This window comes from Cygnus olor, chromosome 1 (assembly GCF_009769625.2).
Source record: "Cygnus olor isolate bCygOlo1 chromosome 1, bCygOlo1.pri.v2, whole genome shotgun sequence".
Lineage (NCBI taxonomy): Eukaryota > Metazoa > Chordata > Aves > Anseriformes > Anatidae > Cygnus > Cygnus olor.
This window is the reverse complement of record NC_049169.1, coordinates 173,393,896-173,418,641: the sequence shown is the minus strand read 5'-3', so window position 1 is coordinate 173,418,641 and position 24,746 is coordinate 173,393,896. Positions and strand designations below refer to the sequence as shown.

The following is a 24,746-nucleotide window of genomic DNA, read 5'->3' as shown; positions in this document are numbered from 1 at the left end:
TCAACATCAACAAAAATCAAGTGAAAAGATTTGTATTCATTAGGTAATTCTGATCACAGAAATAAGAATAGAATTAAATGACCAAAACAAAACAAAACAAAAACATACACCATGTTAGGAAAAAAGGCAATCTATTTAATAAAAGAAGAGCGTAGTAGGACTGAAAATAAAATAACACACCCAAGAGGCCACCCTGGGAAGCAGCATGAGAACCAGTACTCCTTTTTAGTCAGAAATAACAATTGAATACTATCAGAGGTTTCTGTGGAGCTCAAAGGATCATGATGAGAAAAATGGCCAACCAATGGCTAGCATTTCACAAAATTTCCTCCTCCTTTTTTTCAGTCCATTTAATTAGAAGAAGAAATTTCTGTTCTCAGTTCTACAGCTATGTAGTGTTGGCTTGCTCCTTTATATTCTTTTTCTATTTTTTAATAGAGCTTGGCTCAGCCTCACCAGTAAGTGGTAGTTTGGTACTTTGAGCAGTATCGTACTGAGGATAACAATGGCAATAGTTAAATAAATTTCCTTCCTGCTGCCATTTATATTACAGCTATGGAGAGAGTGGGCATTCTCTCCCTTGCCATTCCCTGTGAAACACGAAGCCACTTCTTTCTACCTCCCATCTGCATTGGTATACAATTTCTATTCCACTTTTTTAGACAAATATAGACGAAAGAGCCTTTGTTTGGTTTTATTTTGTTTTTAAACAAATATATCAGTTAGAACTTGATTCCATCTGCCCAATAGAGATTGCTACACTCTGAATGATTCAGTAGGTAGATATTTCAACTCGTGGCTTGTAATTCTTTTTGACTGTGCAATGAGTTGAAGAAGTACACCCTAGGTTTGAATCTGCAGTGTGTATTAATAAACCATACCCACTGTAAGTGAATCTGTTAGTCTCATCAGAAGAAGCAAACAAGAAAAGTGCTTTATCACTTTCCACATATTTTGAGCTAGTGGCTTTTTTGGCACTCTGATATAAGATTCAGCATTCATTTGAAATTTCATGTTGGGAAAAACAGCAAATCATTGACAGGACAAGCCAATCTTTCTGTCTTATGACATATTTCTGTTTTTCTTGAGCTGAAATCAGAGACTTCTTGCTTATATGGTGTATATATAATGAGCTATAGAAAATAAACCATCATATATAGTATACATTACCTAATATGCAGATATACATAGAAATAATAGGTTATTGCATATTTATTAACATTAGACGTAAAGTGCAAAAAAAAATTACAAAGAGGACAAAATTGAAATAAAACTGACATAAAATACTCAATTCCTTGTTAACAGAAAATTAAAGAAGCCTTATAATTCTTGGTTTGATCAGCCACAGTACTTACTTTAGTGAGGTAACTGTTATATAAAAACAAGCTTTGCTACTGAGGGTCTAGAATACATTCTAGATAGTATACAACCTACATAATTTCTGATTTGCAACAAAATAAATTATCAACCAGCAAATTCTCAACTTAGGCTTTGAATAGGGGAAGGGAAGGGAAGCGAAGGGAAGCGAAGGGAAGGGAAGGGAAGGGAAGGGAAGGGAAGGGAAGGGAAGGGAAGGGAAGGGAAGGGAAGGGAAGGGAAGGGAAGGGAAGGGAAGGGAAGGGAAGGGAAGGGAAGGGAAGGGACGGGAAGGGACGGGACGGGACGGGTCTAATAGATGAACTCAAAGAAACCAATGACCATATATTTCTATCATTGAACTCCCCAGAAACAACATCAAGTTCAGTGCTCTGTTTGGCTCAAGATAGGAAGAAGCAACATACAGATATTGTGACAAGTGTCTACAAATCAAGAACATACTACTGAATTCCTTAAAAGTTTAAGATAGTATTTATCCAGTTTCATAGCAAACAAGACAGGTGCAACAAAGGCTGGATTCATTCTAAAATGTCTTAGAATAAGATTGTCTCAAGATGATCTATGGAAAAGTGACTATGGTAAAAACAACAAAACATCCAAGAGTTTACTTTTACTTTTCTAAAACAAACATATGATTTTTAATCAAACGTGAGTATCATATTATATCCATCAGATGCACAAATCAGTGTGCAAGTTTTGCAGAATTTATAGTCTTGGTTTCTTTATTATTTTTTCACCTGGAACATAAAACATAGCCCTCATGTTTGTCCAAATGCATTTATAGTTTGAAAACTGGAAACTATATTGCCTGGAGACAGGAAGATAGAAGGGGCTGAAAAGAAGCAACATTCAACATAACTATTCCTACAAGCGGTAACACTTATAGGATAAATTCAGATGTGCTCTGTACTCATTATTTAAATATCAATATATTATGTGCCAGACAAGCACCTGTCAAATATACTTCATTCTTCTTTGGGCCAATTCCTAGAAGTGAATTAAATTGTCTTTCAGCTGTCCTTCTAGCTCTATTTTATTTGATTTTGTGTTTAATAATGACAAAATCTCTATCTTCTTTTTTCTACTCTAGTCACTTAAGAAATAAACATGTAGGAAAAATGAAGTAAAATTAATATCCTCAATGTGATGGCATCTGCTTTATAAATTCTGAAGTGTATTTAAATATCAAAAGAGAATGCATTCTGCTTACAAAACTGAGAATTAAGATTTTTTTCTTTAAGTTTCTTTAATTTTTTTCTTTAAGTTTAATTTTTCTATAATAGAGATACTATGTAAAACTTTTTCTTGAGACCACTAGGTTAGGAGCCACTGAAAACATGCTCCATACTCCTCAGGCTTAATTAAAACACAGATAATGTAATAATGTTCTGTAGATTATCTAACAGAGCGACAAAACACCCATGCCCTCACTGTAACTTTATGCATACGAGCAGTCCTACTGATTCAGCGGGATTTTTTCAGGAGCTTATGCATAAACACATGCATAAGACTCATACTCAACATTTGGAGAAATATTTTGCCATGAAATAAATGATTAATTTCCTCTTTACTGATACAACATCACTTTTGAATTACTGGTAAATGATAGCTTATACCTGGACTACCTGTATTACCAAGAAAACCAAGATGAACAGAATGAATTGAAAAGGTTCTCTAATTTGGTATCATAAATACTTAACATTTGAAATGTTCCACAATCTTTGCTTTCTAACACAGTTCATAATCTGTTAAAAAAATCCCTGCATTATTGTTTTTAAGGATTATCAAAGTACTACATTTTAAACCGTAATCAAATTTTAAATAAATACAAAAAACCTACAAACGATAGAAGAGATTTGCAAAGTAATCAGCAAGTACTGTTTAAGGCTGTAATATGCATGTGAACCTTAAGAACCAGTTTCCAATACTGTTTCAGTATTCCACTAATGTAGAAAACAAAATATCACAGCAATCTTTTGAAAGCACAGATCGACTACATAAGCCAAGTTAAGAAGAGCATGCAATTCATGAATATGGTTCATTACCATGGTTACAAGCTTTCAGCACAGGCCTCTGTGTGGTTGGACTGACATTTTGTGGTATGTCTGCAAAAGCAAGAAAACAATGGAAATAAAACACCTCTCTGAAAGTTACTGGAGTATTGCAACAACATTAGCAAGCAGAAATATTTTAAGGTTAGATATTTCTAGGTGTACAGCTACAGTTAATACCAGTGAAATAATCTGATGCACTGGCAGGGCAAGATGACTTTTACCTCCCCCATTCAACTGTTGTTAGTATAAACATCCAAAATGTAAAGTACACAAGGCTGTATGGAAGAGAGTTAACAATCAGGCTATGCTAAGTTCAGTACACTGATCTCCAAAGCACTACGGACAACAGCAAAACAGTCTGAACATCCCTGAAAGATGTCACTGCAAAAAAAAAAAAGAATTAAACACGACAGCATTTAGGTTCCGGAGCACTGGACCAATAATATTTTTATCTTTTTCTGGAAAGTAAAAAGTAAAATGTAATATTCACCTTTAGCCCTTGGTATCTTTTTCCTTCGGTCACGAAAAGCTGCACCTGACTGCAAGGCCTCCAACAGGCTATCCATCACTCCAGTCTCCTCACCTTCTATAGCAGAGAGAGGGAAGGAACACTCTTTGATTACCACAGCAATATCAAAGCATAAGTAATAAGAATAAACAACAACAATAGAAGATATGGTAGAATTAAAACTACTTATTTCAAACTTAACCAGGCTTTTAACATTTACCAATAGCTCTCTCACAACTAAGCAGAACAGATTTGGTCTTCTCTACATTGAACCAGGCCAAATTTTATTCCATTCATTTCACATTCATTCTTTCTCTACTGTAGTTTTACATGAAATGTCATTTCACTCATATTTTTATTTCAGTACCCTTTTGCAACTGCAAATAATCAGTTTCATGTCAGCTTTTGAGAGCTGTCCCTTAAATGATTTGCTATATTAGACAAAAGAGATTATTTCAGTTATTGTTATAAAAAGTTGAAATTGTTTCTCAGCAGGAAGCTGAAGGAACGATATTGGACTAGATAGAATACAGAGTGTTATCCATAGGTAGCTTTAATCAAAAGCCATTTTCCTTTTATATTTAATAACCTGTAGCCAATATTAAATAACTGATGTAGTTCAGGAAAATTCTACTCGTCATATCACGTGTATTTATAATATTCCCCTGAAAGAATTATGAATGTTACCATGAGATTATAATTAATTGCAAGCATTAAAACCCTTACTTTTATTTCCTCAAATAAAAACATCAGAAAAGCTTAGATTTCTGAACCTTATTAGCCCCTTGTCTCCACAACCGTGAGGACGAAGAACACAACACCACAGATTTCCAATACGATGAAAAATCTCCACAGAGCAATAAAGAATTACATGACAGAAAACTCATTATGCCTCACTAGGCAAAACTCCCAAGGTCAACATACACCTTGGATACAGTCAGACACATCACATGATTCTGCAGTTATTGCTAACAGTAATATTCAGATCAGAATCTAATCTAGCTAGAGAAGAGATACTACTGATTTAAGGAATTCTGAAAGTGCTGGGCTACGATTAAGGAAGGAAGACAACCTTCTAGACATGAATATGGGGAAAACTATTAGGAGAAATGTTTCTTGCCAATACTATTTCTATTTGTTTCCCTTCTTTAAAGGAATTCCATCTTTCGTTAAGGCTTAAAGAATTCTATCTTTCTAATATATGTGGTTTCAAGGACAACAAAATAAATAAATAAATAAGACAAATAAAGTTCAAAGTTACAGAAGTTCAAAGACAGGAAGGCCTGGCAAAGAACTGTCAAATCAGCATAGGCCAAATTATGAATATGACATTCTAGAAACAACATATTTACTTTCATTACTCTACAGAGTCAAGCGTTTAATCTAATTTGGCTTCCAAGAATCTAAGCCTGGATATCATTCACAAACCAAAGAACAAATCATTCCAAAAAGAGGCACAAGATTTTGTGAACTGAGATATGCAAATCATTAGTTAAAAAAACAACAACCAACAAAACACAGTCCTTGTCTCAAAATCTGAGCTTTCCTGTCCACAAGAAAAATGATCTTCAGATATGACTTAAAGCCAAATGGTGGTAACTATTTCATTAAAGGTAATAAGAGTTTCTATTTTCAAAAACTCCAGAGAAATACACATATAAACATATGTAAAGCTCACAACAGATGTTCTATAACATTGATTCAAAATTAAATTAGATTTTCTTAAACATTTTGACATTTTTTCTAACATCAGCAACTACTTTATTGCTTACAGACAGACTAAAAATATTTTTTTAAAAGCTGTTTTTGTACAATTGTATTACCACATAACAAATTGCACTTCATTAGTACTTCTTTAATTTTTGCTAATTCTACAAATGTATTTCAGAAAATGATTTTGTTTTCAGTTTTTGAATTTTCTAAAAGTATTCCCCTAAGGAGACCACTCTTCCTTCTTTGTTTCATCTACTACACCAAGATGCTGGTCCTCAAAATGACAAAACTATAATCTGCGAACATCCTTAGTTATCCTTTTTTCTCTAGCCCAAACTAGTTAACTTAAATAGCTTACCTCTATATACAAGGAGAAATAAAGAAAAATTAGGAAATATTTTACAATTTTGTATAACATTTAAACCCATTTATTTTCTATGCAATACATGGCAGATATAGAGTAAATGTGAAGACTGAAATACTGATTTTTCTCTTCCTTTGAATTTAGTATAACATGCTTTACTACAGTGAAGTTTGCTCTCTCATGACCAGTGAAGCAGCACAGCTACTAATTGGAACATACCTTAAAAATTACTCAGATCATATATTCAGCTTCCTGTTGTTGTTGTTGCTGTCGCCAGCCCCCCCCCCAAAGCCTGTTTTTCAAGCTTCTACACCTTCAGTTAGGCTCCAAATTCTGTTTTTTGATGCCGAAACCAACAGTTGATCAACACCTTCTATAACGTTGTACAGCTGTTAATACCCATACTGTTATTGGCTATCTATAACCTTGCCCAAGTTTATGTGATGGAAAGTTTAACAAATGAATGTGTACCATGCAATACTTTAGAAATCTTTTAAATTGCCCTGGGAGAACTGTGTACAACATAGCTATTGTGATAGTGTAAGAGTGGAAAGTATTGTTCAATATTAACACTTCCTATGGGACCTTTAAATCAGCTTTCACAAGTCGCTGCAGACTGCTGTCACCAGTCCCAAGGGGCTTCCTAATTAGTCAAGTGTATCAATCTTTTGACATTCTAGAACTAGTAATTCCAGTCAACTTGCAGATAGCTGCATAGTCCACAGTAATTCCTTTGAGAAATATACACCTTTATGATCTCTTTTCCTTCAATTGTGGAAAAGGAGATTTAAATACTTTTTAATATCATACCTAATTAAAACTCATACAATTGTCTTTTAAATACTATCTAAAGCAGAAGTAAACTTACCGTAATAGCTGGTAAGTTGTGCCCTTGACATTTCAGTGCCAAGTCAGATATAAACTGCCTAATTTCATAATTGTGTTTTTAAAAATGTCAAAAATACTACAGATGCTTCTCCTTTAGCGCATTATTATAAGCTTGACAGTACAACTTTTAATGTCTTATGATAGCAACAGATACTGCAGTAACGAGCCCAGCATTTTTATGCAGTTATTAAGCAGCAGATGATATATATCACAATTTGACTAGCAGTAGTTCATGACATGAAAAATCACAAATATCATTAGCAGTACTGTTTCAAAGTAAGAGTAGTGCAACAAGATTACTGTGGATTAAAAATGTTTTATTTTTTACAGTTTCCCTGCAACTGTCCAGTGTAAACTAAAACATCATACTCGATGCTAGTTCTCCAGAAGAGAAAGCAAGAGAAAAACATCTCATAATATGTCTATTTCCTCTTTCAAGGAATCAAAGCTTTAATCAGCCACTCAAATAAAACAAACAAACAAAACGCTTCAGGAAAAAAAGAAAAGAATTCTTTATCATGTTCTTTGTTGACACTACCTATTCAGTCTGCACACTTAGGACATTCATCCACAGGAACTTACACTGTCAGTTTCCACCAGGATCTATTTTTGAGACATTGCAATTAAATACAGCTTTTATACTGTAAGTAACTAAAGGACTAAGTTCCTGCAGTCAAATTCTGAATACTAAGCCTCATTTGAAATTAAAACTCTACAATTTGGATAAACATATACATTAAAACCAGACCTTATGTACTGGGCTCACATGGCAAGGTTTTGGCAGCGGGGTGAGGAGCTGCAAGGGTGGCCTCTGTGAGCAGAGCCCAGCAGCTGCCCCATGTCAGATCAGAGCCAGCTCCAGCCAGCTCCAAAAGGGACCTGCCGCTGGCCAGAGCTGAGCCAGTGAGAAACACTGGTTATGCCTCTGTGAGAGCTGATTTAAGAAAGGGAAAAATGCTATGCAACAGCAGTCAGGAGAGGAGAGTGAGAAAATGCTGAGGGAAACAGCCCTGGAGATGCCAAGGTCAGTGCAGAAGGAGAGCAGGAGGTGCTCCAGGCACACAGGAGAAGTTCCCCTGCAGCCTGTGGAGAGGCCCCTGGTGGAGCAGGCTGTCCCCCTGCAGCCCATGGGTCCCACATGGAGCAGATCTCCACGCTGCAGCCCGTGGAGGAGCCCCCGGTGGAGCAGGTGGAGGTGGCCTGGAGGAGGCTGCGGCCCATGGAGAGCCCCCGCAGAAGCAGGCCCCGGGCTGGAGCTGCAGCCCGAGGAGAGGAGCCCACGCAGGAGCAGGAGATCTGGGGATCAGGGGATTTTAGAATGGTTTTAGTTATCACTGCCCTACTCTATTAGCAATAGGCAACAAATTACATTAACCTCCCTTATTCTGAGTCTGTTTTGCCTGCAATAGAGAGATCACTCACCAATTCCTATCTCTGTGTTCTGATCTCCATGTCCTTATCCATGAGCGTTTTTTCATCATATTTTCTCCCCCTGTTCTTTTGAGGAGGGTGAGTAAGAAAGCAGCATGGTGGAACTTAACTGCCCATCAGTGTGAAACCACAACACTTTAATATATCTTTCTCTTCAGCTCAGGATATAATTAAGGTCAGATATATTAGGGAGAGATTTAGGAAAAAAAATCAACAAAGTATATATAACAAAATATATATTTTTTTCTCTTTCAAGTGCTCCACTGTATGTTTGTTGCATAATGATCGATTGCAAACAGTACAAAGCAATGCCCATCTGATTAAAGGTTTCCATCTGAGTAAAAAATGGAAGGACCATTTTCCAAATATCACAATAGGAAAACCTGAGCAATGGTATAGAGTTTGATGATTTAAGCTCTGGGGAGCAGAGAAGCAGATCACTGAGAGGGAGATAACTGAAGCCCTCAGTTCAGAAGCGAGCTCCAGTGTGTGGAAGTGGTTCCATCTTTTCATTCTCAGTTTCTCAGACAACCAGATTCTGTGAAAAATTTGTACTACTGACATATAACTTCTAGACCTCTCAGCCTTATACATGAACAGGGGTTGGAAGACTTTATGGAGACTTTATATTGTCAATATAAAAATACAAAGGAATCAATGTCCAGAGAAGGAAAGGTTTCAAACTGTGTGTCAACATGACCCCCTAAGCTCAGACTCCTCGCTCCGATGAAATTCAGACATAAACTTGTACAGAAATTGTGGGTGGATGTGAAGGTTTGCTTTGTCCAGAAAATGCAGAATGTGTACAGACTTCAACTTGGATTTGCCTTAAAGCCTTCAATTTTTTCTGGCAAAAGCCATGCCACTAATCAGATAATCTTCACTGATAGGCAAGTGAAGAAATATATTGCTATCAGATGGTATTTCAGTAATGGTACACAGACTAGAGTAATAACTCATAACGCAGCACAGGGGTTCCTTTGACCCTCATAAATCCCTGTGAGAATCTTAGAATCATAGAATAATTAAGGTTGGAAAAGACCTCCAAGATCATCTGGTCCAATCATCCCCTTACTACCAACATCACCCACTAGACCATGTCCCTAAGCACCACGTCCAACCTTTCCTTGAACATCCCCAGGGACAGTGATGCCACCACCTCCCTGGGCAACCTTTTCCAATGCCTGACTGCTCTTTCTGAGAAGAAATGTCTCCTAATTTCCAACATAAACCTCCCCTGGCACAACTTGAGGCCATTCCCTCTACTCCTGTCACTAGTTATCTGTGAGAAGAGGCCTCCCCCCCCCCCCCCCCCACCCCAGCTCCCCACACCTTCCTTTCAGGCAGTTGTAGAGAGCAATAAGGTCTCCCCTGAGCCTCCTCTTCTCCACACTAAACAACCCCAGTTCCCTCAGCCACTCCTCATGATTTGTGTTCCAGGCCCTTCACCAGCTTCATAGCCCTTCTCTGGACACGCTCCAGGGCCTCGATGTCCTTCTACTGAGGGGCTCAAAACTGAACACTTGTTACAGTGAGGAAAATGTTACAGTGAGGAAAAAAAAAATCTGGTGTACAGATACAAAGTTGAAATAGCTGCCAAGTATGTCTTGGATGGACTGGCTGAAAAGACCATTCCCTTTATATTTAACTAGTATTAAATCCAGCTTCTGCCAGGAATATCAGTATTCACTTGTCTTTCCTCAGAGGTGACTTCAGGCAAAAGACTAGTCCTCCCAAGAAACATGAGTATATATCTCAATGGAATCACAGAAACAGCCTAGTCCAGAATCAGAAGAGGTATGTTTCTTACTGATGCCCAACACAAAGTAGTAAGTGTTTGCTAGTGCTTCAAAGCCCTAGAAATTATAACATAAGAAAGTACAAGTTCACCTAATGACTAATGCACCTATTCCATAAATAATCTTGCTGAGGAAACTGGGTTTCATTCTGTCTTGTTTGCTCTTGCTAAAATTGTCTCATTATTTAGTTGTCATATAGTGCTTTTATTGGACACAAATAGCTTTGACTCTGAGCCTATGAATGAAAGTTTGACACAAGTTCCAAAGAGTTCACAACAAGTGAAATGCAAACAAAGCTTTCATCCTTCAAAAACCCTTAAAGATCATTTGTTGAAATAAAGGTTGGTAACACCATCATTTTAACTCCCATAAGACAATTCAGACCATAGAAAACAAAAAGGTAAAATGTGGTTTTAGAAGTGGTTCTGTACAAGTGATTAAAATAAATACTTAATGATGTATGATGCCTATTTCTGCATCTCATTTGGATCCCAATTTTCCATTTAAATAATGGGACCAAGAGTAAAATCATCTTAATCTTGAACTTTGTGACAAGTATGTAAAATCATGTTCATCGTGATTATGCAGTTACATTCTTCTTTCTGTGACAACAAAAGATAGCAACTGTAAATCTCCTTTCCACTGAGGTTGTCCAGAATCAATGGTATTGATTCTAGATCCAATACGGAGTTTGCCACAGCAAGCTTTTCTGAGAGATATCCACAAAAAGATTTCCTGAGGGAAACTGGACTTACAGAAGAATAAACAGAAGTCCACAGCTCTGAAATGGTCTACCCAGGACTTGATACTAGGGCCAATACTGTAACATCTTCCTTAAGAACCTGGATATTGCGACAAAGTGCACCCTCAGCAAGTTTTCATATGGTGCGCAATTCAGATTAAAGGTTGACAGAGTAGATAGCTGTGTCCCCATTCAGAGGAACCTTGAGAATTTGGAAGGAAGGAATCTTAATGAAATTCAGCAAAGGAAAATGAAAAAAACCTGCATCATGTGGTGAGGCATATACCAGTGCAGGCAGAGGCCCACTAGTTAGAAAGCAGCTTTTCAGGAAAAAGAAAAAAAAGGTGTGTGTGTCGAGTTCTGGTGGCCAACATATTGACCATGAATGAGCAGTGTGCCTTTGGGGCAAAGAAGGCCAAGGTAGAACATTGCCAGCATGTCAAGGTAGGTGATTCTTTCCCTCAGCACTGGTGAGGTGAATCTGAAGTGTTCAGTCCAGTTCTGGGATCCCCAGTACAAGAGAGGCACATAATTGAGCAAATTCAGTCAAGGGCCATGAAGATGATTAAGGGCCTGGAGCATCTCTGCTATGAAGAAATGCTGTGATCTAGGACTGTTCAGCCTAGAGAAGAGACGGCTTGAAGGGGATCCTATCAATGTGTCTAAATACCTGATGGGGGCATGGGTGGGGTGTAAAGAAGGCTGAGCCAGACTCATCAAGGAGGTGCCCAGAGACAGGATCCCCTACTGGCAATAGGAACAAACTGAAATACAAGAAATTACATTTAACTGTGTATCTTTTTCTTCTATTGATAGCAGTCAAACATTAGAACAGGTTGCCCACCTACAACAGAAACTCTGAACATGGCTACAATAAAAAGTAGCTTACTGTTCCACTAAGTCCTAAGACACTAAAAATAAGTCTGAAAATGAAATGGTTTATCTCCATACAGACCCATTCTCTCACCAATGCAACAACACACAATATTCTTACTAGTGTGCTATACTGCACAATATTCTTACTAGTGTGCTATATTTTTAGAAAGACAGCTTTAAGACAAAAAATTTTGATGACCCCTTTTCTATTCATTAGGGATATTCTGCCTTTTCAACAGAAAAAAAAAAAAAACAACTGATAAATTAATAAAAATACTGAGATTTAGATACTTCTATTTAATTACTCCTAATTAAACAGACCATCATAACAGAACAAAATCAGCTACATACAAAGAGGTCAGTCAATAAATTTTTACTGTTGATGTATGACTTCTCTGTTTTCTTTACACAACACAGCTTCAACTCCAATGACACTGACAAGAATGCAATCAATCTGTTTTTCAGACTAGCCAAGAACTAGTATTTCCAGTGCTGTTGTTTCAGGGAGTGAGAAGAAAAATCTATTTGCAGAGACTTGTCAATTACAATTTCATTTAGAAAGCAGTTAGAACCACTCTATTTGCATTTTTATGTGAAATTAGCTTCTTATATTATATTCAGCTACAGATATTCGCATATATGTGGGGGTGTGTATGAACATCTGTTTCTTTGTTACCGTGGGCCTTTGAAGGAGTTCATTGAGCACAGGGAAAGACATTACTATTTCCATTCAAATTTATAAACAACCAATAAATCAGAAAATATACACAATGATCACTCACACTGACAGCTGTGCTACAGAGATGAGGGCCTGAAGGAACTTTAAAAGTTATATAATTTGTCACTTGTAGAGTGGGAACATTCAGACTGGTAACACAACTGAGCTTAGGCACAAGAAAGCTTCCATGCAGCTTTTGTAGGCGTGAGCCTTTCTATTTAGCAGCTATAAATGCACAAGAATAGCCAGGAGAATCAGATCAAAGGGGCCACCTAGTCCTGGATTTGTCTATTGGTAGTCAACAGCAAAGATATATATATATCATCTATCTATACATATACATATATATATAAAACATCTATAAAGAGGACAAGATAAATATGCAATGACTTTACAGAATGGTGTCTTGGTCTCCAGCAGTTTATGACTCAGAATTTGTACTTGCATTTAATAGTAACTTCTGCCAGCAGGCTTCAGAAAACAAATATTTTGGTGTGCAGTAACAAAATTGTGCTTCTGTAGAACCACTGAGGTATTGCTGAGTGAAGATAAGTGTCACAGTGAACTGAATAGAAACAGAAGCAGCAACAGACTCAGTTTGAAGGAAGAGTCAGAGACATGATCTTCTCTTCTGCAAGCTTTCCGACAATGGTAGAAGAGGTTCTTGGCTTTTTTACAGCCCTAGACTAAGGAAATGAAAAATAAAGCATAGCCTCCAGTGCCTTCATAAGTATGTTGATTCCTCCCCAACTTTGCCACTGGAGAGAAGAAACTTTTGATGATTCAAAGGGAAAAAAAAAAAAGAACAAAAAGCATTTACATGTAGTGCAAGTATGAGTTTAAAGAGGACTCTAATGTGTCCCTCTTATGGAGTCTCCTACATTGGAGTAGGAAATGCCTGCTTAATCCAAAACCTGCTATCTGCATTTCTACTAAATGTTAGTCTTCTTAATCCCAAAGATGGCTCCAGAGATTGCCGTTGTTTTTAATGGTATGTCATTTTAAGTTTCAAGCATCTTTTATATATTTGTTTAGAAATTTTACTGCTACAATATAAATGGCAAATCTTAGGAGAAAAAGGGTAAATAATGTCTGTACATTTTTTTTTCCAAGAGTTCTCTTCATTTTGACTATTTTTCTCTCAAATATTGCTTCCCCCCGCCCCCCCAGGGGCTTTATATAAACTTCAGTTTCCCAGATTAGTAGCCTTTCATCGACTATCTCCATAGGTTGCACTTCTTAGTAAAATTTTCAGAAAGAATAATTGTTTCTGCTAAACTTTTTGTTCTTTTGGAGCTTAGTACTAATACTTAGTACAAATGAACAGTAACTGCTGCATTCTGTGCCCTTGGGTTACCAACAAGTGCATGAACTACACCTCCATGCTTCAGAAGATTTAACACCTTTGAGATCTTGTTAGAATATGTCTTGTGACTATTAGTTGTTGTTTTTTAATTAATGTACACTCAGATCAGTTCTACTTTTTTTTCCACTACAGACATCTAATTCCCTGAACATCCTACAGTGTGAGACCTGATGGGGTTTTGCTGTATCTCAGCTTTTGATGTGGCCTCTGTAGATGTATCGCACATTGTTTTTCAGGCTATTTTTTTTTCAGCTGAACATGCCTGTATTTTTATAATTCTCCGTATCAGTTTCAAATACAAATTTGACAAATATTCTTAAGAGAACATTTGCTCTCAATAATTTACTCAGATTTATGTTCTATTGCCAGAATACAATCGCAGCTAAAAACCAAGCTCCATTATCAGTTCATATCTCCTTTCCTGTGGATTTGTGGTCAATTTCTGTCACAACTAGTTCCTTGTTCCTCATGCATGGAACTTTTTTTTTTTTTTTTAAGAGGTATAAAACAAAATTAGATCAAACTATCCAAGCTTGTCATGAGCCTACTGTCAACTGTCCACTAACTATTAATATTAGTAAGTGCTGACTAGACTACTATATATGGTCCCACAGCTGTTTCTGCTCATTGTTATTTAACTTAAGAGAAAAAGTTGTGGTTCTTAGTTATGGAACAGATTTATCCTGCTCTGTCTTCACGGCTAAAGTGGTCCTGGAGAATAAATCTCAATAGCAAAAAAGTTACCTCAGGAATCCTCTCGGTGAAGAGGATCCATCTGAGAATCAGTGAAGGCAGTCAGGGGACAACTAGAAAGAGTTATCATCACTAGGGAGAAATTGAGATGAAGGGAGCACATGAAATTCTGAAAGGGGGAACTCCCTAGAAAGCACTTACACAAAATACTTGTTAGATACTAATATACCCTCAGGATTTCTTCATACATAGCATTACAACATATTTTGCCTACTTCACAGTAAATTTCATTGCAAAAGACATACCCACCTAACTCTGTAAAATCCAGCAATAATCCTACTGTTGTCCAGAACTTGTGGTTTGGGGGAAAATAGCCCCACAAACATATTAAAAAAAACAGATTACGAACACGTTAAAAGTCACTGATGATGTTTTAGTTGTTATGGAACACAAGCAGATCTTTATAATCTGCAACATTTTCAGTCCTTCACTCCCCTTCAAGGGAAGGAATACTATTAAGAACTATTGGTTCTCCTTTCTCAATGAGATAAAATTAATAAAATTGAGGCCTTATGAACTTGATCTTCAGAGGGGAAATAGGGCCTTTGGGGGTACCTATTAATATAGGTAGTTCTGTTGTTTTATTTCAAAAACAAGCATTTTATCTGATGGAATCAGAATTTTAATTACTTAATTATGTTTACTATTTTCATTGTTTATACTGTCAGTGCTGTCCATGGTGCCTTTTTGTTTTCCAAACAGTACATAAGTTGTGAAATATGAATGTTTTCATTAGTTAGCAGAGAGTAATAAAGTAAATGAAGAATCAAAACCTAAAACACTCCTCACAAGTCTGTGAAAAGTGGACTTCTGTTTTCCCCCAAACAGATAAATAATATAAAAGCTCTTCAAAAAGAAATGCTGCAAAATTGGCTGCAGATAAGTATAACTGTCTAAATAACTGAAACATGGATTTAAAATCAGGTAGCTGTGATAGAAGTGAAACTGAGTAACAACACTGAAAACAAACTAAGCATCAGATTTCCAATCTCGAATGTTAAGATCATTTTGGCATCACTTCATTGCTTTCGCATAAGAAAGGGCATCCTTTGTAAATAATCACTGATTAAAGTGGCTTGTAACTTAAATAGTATTCAAAGTAAGACACAATGAGGATGCCACAATGATGGAGTTCTCAATTACGTTACAATAAATTTAGCTCGTGTTATCACAGTTACAGGATTCTTTACACTGTGATAAGATCAAAATAATTGATTGGTATGCTTTCTCCTGAGAATCTGAACAGCACAAGAAAGTATGTATCTGAATTTTAATGGTACGCAGACAAGTGGCATTTACATAAAGATCCCCCTCCACTGGTTATTTACCTTCGGAACAACACTATGGGATAGTTTGAACTGGCTTCACAAAAGGAAGTAAAGCAATCTTATTGACAAAGCATCTCATGATGAATACCACTTGGTATCCCAGAGAGTATTTAGAGGGCAGATTTTATTACCATAAATTTCAAAATATCAAATATCATCATTGCTTGAATGTTCAAAATTTTTACTGGATTGCATATACTTTTCAAGTTAGGATGGAGCTGAGAGGAAAATCTGGAACTCATTTTTATTATGTAAACTTAAGACTTAGCCTCTTATAACAGTGAACCATTTAAGCGGTGATATTAGGCCACATAAGCATCACTATCTAAAATGTAAAGTAGAGATGCAGAATTTTAATAAACTACAATTTACAAGGATTTGGATCTGACATTAGGTTAAGCTTCAAGTCTCAAAAAAAACATTGTTAAGAGAATAAGTCAAGCAATTCCACATAAATAACAAAAAACTATGGTCTTATTAGTAGAGGTTCAAATTTATATTATAAAGCCTACCTATTTTTTCAGCATATTCATAAAATACTAGATATATTTTACTATTTAGAAGATATTGATATATTTACAATTGAAATATAAAAACCATGAAATCTTTATGAAAGCTTATCAGACACTATCTGTATTTATGTAATTTTAGAAAATGACCATATCAATGCTGAACTTGGTGTAACAGTATTTCAAAGGCAGTCTGATGCAGAGGTATGGATGACAGCATATAAGCTATCATCTAGATGCCTAAGTTGTCGCATGTATATCAAAGGAAAAAAAAGGCTAAGGAAGATGATTAGAGTTCATGAGAAGGCTAGCATATTTTCGGACCACCTCAGTTTCCATGTTTGCATACTAGTGATGAAACTATTGTATTCACTCAGAAGGGAAATAATATTATTTTCCTGAAGATAAAAATCAGAAGTTACCTTAAATTTGGGATCATCATCCTTTTGGGTTAATACGATCTATATAGTGCTAGACAAACCTGGTGTTGTCCTAGTGTGTTATATGCAACTTACTGACTCAACTAACATAAGGCAGATAAAATCCATATTTCTCTCTCTCTCTCTCTTTCTCTCGAAAATCTTAGTTTTACTGTTGTTGTTTTTTGTTTGTTTGTTTTTTCCTGAATGCAAAAAAGTCAGCCATACCTCCCAAACACCTATTTTTTTATGGTTACTTATACAAGACATGAATCACCTCATGCAGCAGAAGGTAACACCATTGGCAACAAAACCCTACTCTTCAAATTACTTTTAAAAGCAGATGAAAGTTGAAGAAATCTAAAGGAAGGAACAAAGGAGAATCTAGGACAGGTTAAATGTCTATGTTGTAAATAAGACCAGTGGTTAACAAAACAAGGTTAGGATGGAGATATAAATCCAGTTTAAGCACTGGATAGCAGTGCAGATCTTGAAAGTTATGGGCAAAAATTGAAAGCAGGAGCTCCACAACTGTAAACACGTCACTAATTAATGGTCATTGGAAAAAAAACAAACTCAAACTGGGGAAAGACTGCTCTAACATGTGAGAAAAGAAGCAGCAAACCAAGGAAAAAAATCCAGATGAAGGGAGTACTGTGGCCTGGGAGAGTAACAACACCTGAAGGATTTTGCATCGTGTAATCTAGGGATAAGAGAACAAGGGTTGGGAACTGTCTAGAAACTACATGATCTAAGAGGCTAAGATCTCAGGCTGGAAGTTGGGAGGGGAAGAGAAGAGAAGATAGAAGAGAAAAAAAATATACCCACTTCAGTTCTAGCTTCCCTTGCTAAAGAGGTCTTGAGTTTGGTCATGTAATCTTGTCAACTATCAATGGTAGCCATCGTTACTACCTATACAAAATCAAATCCATGGGTTTTTATACTTACATAAAATTTAGGGCACAAATGTTAAGGACTGACTGCTTGACTATGTAGTGATAGTGATTGATAGTAATAAAAAAATTTGTAGTGATAATGAAAAATAATGTCTAAATTATTAGCATAACCAGAGCTGTTAATGATTGTCAGACTAATATATATATTTTTTGAAGTTTAACAGAAACAGTTAAGAAAGTCAGGACTGGCATATAACTAAATGATACACAGGTATCCCTAACCTTTCTGTCATTTTCAGTTAAAAAGTAATGTTATTGAAAAATAAAAAGTGGAGATGCAGAGTATACTGTGTTCTGTTCAATGAAAAAGATACCTTGAAGAATTGGTCAATACATATAGACTATTCTCTATAGAATATATATATTATACAATATAATATATATTATAATATATACGCATTATAATATACATACTATATAGTGTGCACATAATATATAGTATAAATTATATATAGTGTATATACAGTATTTATATAGTATGTTTATTATATTATATATATCATGTATATATTATATATTTATTCTCTATGCATCTATTTGAATCCAAGAAAATATTTCCTGACATGGTGACATTAAGAAATTTTGATTAGCTTCATTCACACAATATTTGAAATAATGTACCTACAAATCCAACATCTGATCTAGAATCACTGTAAAGAGACAATATGAAGCAAAAAAACAGTTACTCAACATTGTCACCTTCCAAATGAAAACGTTTGAGTGTTTTGACAGAGGGAGAACCTGGTTATATGTTTGCCAGCAAGTCACATGTAAACATTTTGTGAGTGATTTACGGAGAAGACTTAGTCTTTCAATGAACTATCTATAGCTAGGAAAAGAGAAGAAAAAAGTAGTAAATTTTTTTTGAAAGTCTATGCTACTTTTCTTAGTAAGCATGGTTGTAATAAGAATACCAAAGTAAAAACAAACAAAAATACAACCTCCCCCCTCCAAGCTCACACTTTGCACATTGTTGCTGTACTTCCTGACAAATCTATGTACCGAAAGTGCTTTCCACTCCAAGAATTTGGGTTCTCTAATAGACTTGTAAATTAACAATTCAATGTAAAAAGCACAAGAAACCTTACAAAGACCTCTGCAGAACAACAACGCAGCAACGGCCAATTTAGTGACTATCAGATCTAATACACTTATAGCTTCAGGTGACCTTAATATCATCTTTTACTATCTTTTGCTGTTTAGTTCAGGGACCTTAAGTGGTTGCTAACAAGGGCAAGAAATCTCTTTCTGTATGTTTATATGATCTAATAAAAACAAAACCAAACAACAAAACAACCACAACAAATACTACTAACAGACAAAGCAGCTATTTACTCAATGTCTTAGCTGATTTGTGGATGATAAATAGATAGTTCAAAGCCACATTAGTTGAAGCAGTAGGTTTAGCTACCATAGGGCTATATATATACATGTGGGCATATGACTCAGAAGTCTGTAACATTAGCATCTGTTTTACAGAAGCAGGAAAATAGGAAGAACAGGACTGGGGAGGAACTTTAGTTTACCCAAAAGGACGATCAATTATACATCCAAAGCAGTATCAGTCGTTCATACAGCATGTCTGAGAGATGAGTATCTAACCACTTCCAACTGCACGTGAATACAGACATCAGTTTTACCCTTTTTCTAGTCTTCTGGACTATCTTCTGTGAGCTTTACAAAGATTGTCACTGATACTTTCCTGATTGGGTCTTGATTTTACTTCTAAAGAATTAAAACTTCTGTGTTCAGAGAACAGCCTCTTGGTTTCCATCTTAATATAAAGCTTTAGTCTCACACCTCAAAACTGCCTACTGTGGATATTAGTGAAACGTGAAAGAGACAGATAATCATTTATGCCAAAGGTGCCAACCAGGGTTTGAGTGGGAAACTGTTAACAAGATCTGCTCAGAAAAAAAAAAATGAAAATAGCTCATGATAATTTACAGAGTAAGTCATATATCATTCTGAATGATTCCAGAAACTCAGTCTAAGGTAAAATATAGCAGTATAGAGAATCATCAGACATCTTATTTAGTAACAGAAATTCACAGTGTCTGTGGTCTCTTGGTACAAAAACAACACAGCATAAATGAATAACTTTAAAAATGCATGACAGAGGTTTCTTTGAAGGTGTTTCAACAGGGACTTGTTGAAATAACAATTGACATACTCAAAGAAGAATCCATAGTACGTCAGGAAGGGCTTATTCTCATATAGGAACAAAAATGAATATGTAACCCTGGTTAAAAGAAATAAAATGACTTTATGCTTTGGAGAGCATCAGTTCTCAGGTAACATAACAGATTCTCAGCATAACTGAATTTATACTTGGTCGCACAAGATTCAATATGCTCTAATGGAAAAATATTAAGCAACATTATGAGTTCTAAAATACCTTGAGGAAATCAGATAAGCTAGAGAAGCTTGTTAACAAACCAAAATTTAAGAATCTTTTTGACATAAACTTTAACCATTGAAAAGCGATGATTTATTCTGTCTTTTCTCCATAGCACATTTAGATTAAATAAATAGCAGCCTTGCTTCCAGTAAAATGCTGGATAAAATGAGTTGTTTTCTACATTACTCACCTGTTTTCATTTCTAACAAACGCTTTTTCTTTTGTTGCCTCTCTTGTTTTTCTTTTTCTGCTTTCTCCTTAGCTATTTTAGCACGCCTCTGTTTTTCTTCTGCTTCTCTCCTTCTCATATTATCCTTTACTGCTTGCTGTGGAAAAAAAAAAAAGGGTTCCATTAAAACTGAAGTCTTACCAAAAAGAAAGATGAATCTTAAAAACAAAAACACAGCTTAAAAATCACATCTAACTAACCTTAATTTATAGCCAAATAAATATTTTGTATTCCACATATAGCACATTTTATTCAGAAAAGTAAGCAAATTCAGAACAAGGACGTTAAAAGCATACTAATTAGCCCCAAATAGGGATTATAAATTCAGCAAGAAATACAGCTTAAGAATACACATTAATGCAGGAAGAAGTCAAAATATCTAAACAACCTGTTTTACTTGTACTTCTAAAACAGTTTCAACATTTATTCTTACTCATGCTGCTCCTACACCAAAAAAAAAAATTGCTTCTGTGACTTAGCAGAGTATTTTTCTTATTCTTATCTACATATGCATTATTTCGGTGGGTTTATAAGTTCTTGTTTTCTGGTTAATAGCCATACAATGCTGTTTACTTTGAATCATAAATAAGCACTCCAAAGGTTCTAATAATGCCATAATAGAACTGAGAGTTTCAGAGACTTTAAATAATTATTTTGGATATTCAGACACTAAGCAACAAAAAAAAATGCAATAATTTTTAAAAAAGCATTTTTAAGATAACCTTTCCATGATTTTAATAGCAGCCCCGTACGCTGGTAAATTCTCAGTGAATTACTGTGGCTTACATCAGTGCAACATTGCTGGAACACGCATGCCAATACACATGCTCAAATCTTCGTAAGTTCTTCACCCATTTTTTGGATCTGGACAGCTCAATGTGCTCTAGATTTGGCAGTCACAGAGTATAAATGTTAGGTTTTGTGAAGTGAACTCCAACATTAGCTATAAACCTGAAATCTATGTCTCCAAATTTAAACATACTTAGTTTTCATGAATTGAAAACTCAAAAAGCATCATAAGTAGATGAAATTGTATTTAAATTGTCATCTTTGCCTCACAACAAGAATGACATAACTTCACCTTCCCACACCTACCAGTGACCTTTTCATTTTGGACTTTAAGAATTGAATGAAAATTTAGCACTAAGTTTAAACATCTTTTGAGCTAAGCTTCCAAGATGCCAAACACCTTCCATTTCTGTCAGTAATCAAAACCAATGCTAAACAATTCTGAAAATCAAACCTCAGGTGTCTCGCGCTAGGCATCTCAAAAATCTTTTCGAAAAAGACTCAAACCTGAGCAGCTACTCAATATTTTGTTTAGTGTCATTGAATGATAAGTGGTTTCATGCCTTATCTACACACCCTTTTCATATAGCCTTCAAACTGTGCTCTGCAAGACAGAATTATTAATTTTCCTCAAGGTTTCTCCTATCATGCTCATCAATAAAATCTAACTGTTTCAAAGCATTAATGAATCTATCTTTATAACACTGCTGTGAAGTAGGAGGTTAGTATCGGTGCTAGTTTTACAGACGCAGAAAAGTATGGGAAAATAGAGATACAGAGAAATAGAGCACAACCATTACTTTGTGTCTCCAATTCAAGACGAAACTGAGCATTCAGCATTCTTATTCCACAGCATTTAAATGGGAGTTGTGGCTTAAACATTAGAAATTAAATTAACACAACTATTTCATAACATTTAGCATTTTTGAAATCGGACTCCTGTGTTTCAAATTAGGAACTGAGCAAGTTAGGAAAATATAAACAACGTCCATATTTGAAAAATCAGGTGCACAGAATCACAGAATAATTTAGGTTGGAAAAGACCCTTAAGATCATCAAGTCCAACCATCAACTTAACCTACCAGGTCTCATTGCTAAACCTTGTTCCTCAGTGCCACGTCTACACATCTCTTACATACCTCCAGGGAAGGTGACTCCACCACTTCCCTGGGAAGCCTGTTCCTATGCTTGACCACCCTCTCCATAAAGAAATTCTTCCTATTATCCAATCTAAATCTCCCCAGCACAACTTGAGACCATCTCCTTGCATCCTATCACTTGTCACCTGAGAAAAGTGACCCTCTTCATTGTAATCCTCTTTCAGATCTTTGTAGTGAGTGACAAGGTCTCCTCTCAGCTGCCTCCTCTCCAGACTAAACAACCCCAGTTCCCTTATATGTCTTGTTTTCTACTCCTTGCACCAGCTTTGTTGCTCTTCTCTGCCAATGCTTTATCTACACAATCTGTTCTTACTGCCCCCCCCAACTTTACCAGACTGAATATAGTTATAAATATCCAAGATAGTGATCCCCACTCATCCTAAACAAGAACTCTAAAAAAGTATTTCAAACCTTCTTAAAGTTGTTTGGGTATTTAAAACTGAGGGATATACCAGTCTTGAGTATGTATTCTGAAGCGTATCATTAAGTTAATCATCCTTCTTTCAGAAGAACTATACTGACAACAGTAAAAGAACTTCCAATATTTTTTAGAGAACAGCTGATTATCCTGAAATTTGCCAAGAAGACTGTTCATAGCCATATATAATAAGCCTCAAATGTTTAAAGAAATACTCTGGTGAGAAATTCCTACTTCACTTTTCAGAAAAGACTTCTGTTAAAACTCTGAAATCATATTTTGGTAGAACAAAAATAATAATAAAAAACAAACCTACAAAATAGAAAACAAACCTAAAAAATATTTTTAATATTAAAAAACACCTACTATTAATATTTATAAACACAATGAAAATGTGTTTGTACTCAAAAAATACCTAAAGAAAATTTCAGATTTCCAAAAAACTTAACGCTTTTATAATGAGCTAGTACTTGTGAATGTTTGTATATTTGTTTGTATATAATGCTTGCAGATTGATGTCCTGTGATAGAAGACTGAACCAATCTCAGTGTCTATGACTATTTTAGATAACTCTAAGGCAAAAGTCCCCTAACTGACAGTGACTTTGAATTATGCTTTTGACAGCATTCTGAGCTTTATACATAAAAAAGCCATTTAACAATAGCCTAATGTCTGTTTCTCAAACATAATACAAACACTAAAAGTAATAAAATAATTCTTAGCTACCTATCCCCAAAAGATCACACTTTTAGAAGGCAAAAAAAGTAAGCATTTCAAATGTATAAAAAACAAAATCCTAGATAACCTATTGTCAGATAAATTAAGGGTCCTTAGAAACAGACTGAGTTTGAGAAAATATGCTATATTTTAAGCTAGGATAAGGAGATTTGATTTTGCTTAGCAGGGAACCTGATTACATATGTAAACCTTAACACTGATCAAGTGCTGCAGGCAGAAAAAAGATAAATAAAATAAAGTCTTGGATGTGGATTTCATATGGGAGAAGCATGCATAGAATGACTGTTAAAAGGTTTATTTTTAAATAAATAACAAGCATCCTTTAAAAAGAAAACACAGATGTATTTAAGAAAGGTGGAGTTCCAGATTTTCCCGTCTGGATATACACACATGTAAGAGGTTCTGTATTAAATTACATTAATGGCTATTAAGAATTTCCATTTCTATCAAAAAGAAACAATCCACAAATTATAATTCAAAATCTCATTCTCCTAACTTTGTAGGATGTAGGATGTGCACAGTAAAATTTCTGTTACAAGCATCAGATGCCATCAAAGAGAGAGAAAACTATTTTTAGTTTGTTCAATAATGTTTGTACAAAAATAATTTCTAAGAAATGTTAGGGATTAAATAAACAGACTGTACCATGAACATCATCCTGAAGTTGTTTAAGTCAGTTAAGAACTCCTCCACAGAAACTTTCTTCAGATCGATGGCATAATATCCCATCACGTTCTGATACAACTTTTCCATGTTCTCATGCATCCGTGAGAGTTTCCGAAAATCTTCTTTGGCATGAACTAGAAAGCTGTATGCTGCTGTTAAGGCTGCAAGAATTCTCAGTAAATCCAGTCAAATCCACAGTTTTTAACTTAACATAGATCTGTTTCATATACATTTTCCATTTGCATTAAATAAAGTGTCAAGATAATTCCTTCCGTGTCATATACACCTCCTAGTATTTTCTGCTTACATTAGCACTCTAAATAAATCAGGGTGTTTCCGTCAAATTTTCTCTGCTACTTTTTATTTAAAGATTATTCTGCTAGCAGGTAATTTAATATGAAATGTATGGGACTAGTCTAACTTCAAGCACCTGTTTTTCTTTGTTTGTTTGTTTTTAAATATTGCTGTCTCGTTGAAAGTAAAGGTTTAGGTATATAACTAAACAACAATATTACTATATTTACACTTCAAAAATCTTCCAAAC

At 35.4% G+C, this 24,746-nt stretch overlaps 1 protein-coding gene across 1 annotated transcript in view; it reads right to left on the bottom strand.

The window, feature by feature from the left end:
- The window catches only part of DIAPH3 (diaphanous related formin 3), a 238,784-nt gene that overhangs the window by 57,769 nt on the left and 156,269 nt on the right, over positions 1–24,746 (bottom strand). Inside the window, 4 exon segments of the mRNA XM_040540797.1 lie at positions 3,423–3,482; positions 3,922–4,017; positions 20,393–20,528; positions 24,182–24,346. Coding sequence (XP_040396731.1) covers positions 3,423–3,482; positions 3,922–4,017; positions 20,393–20,528; positions 24,182–24,346 — 457 coding nt within the window.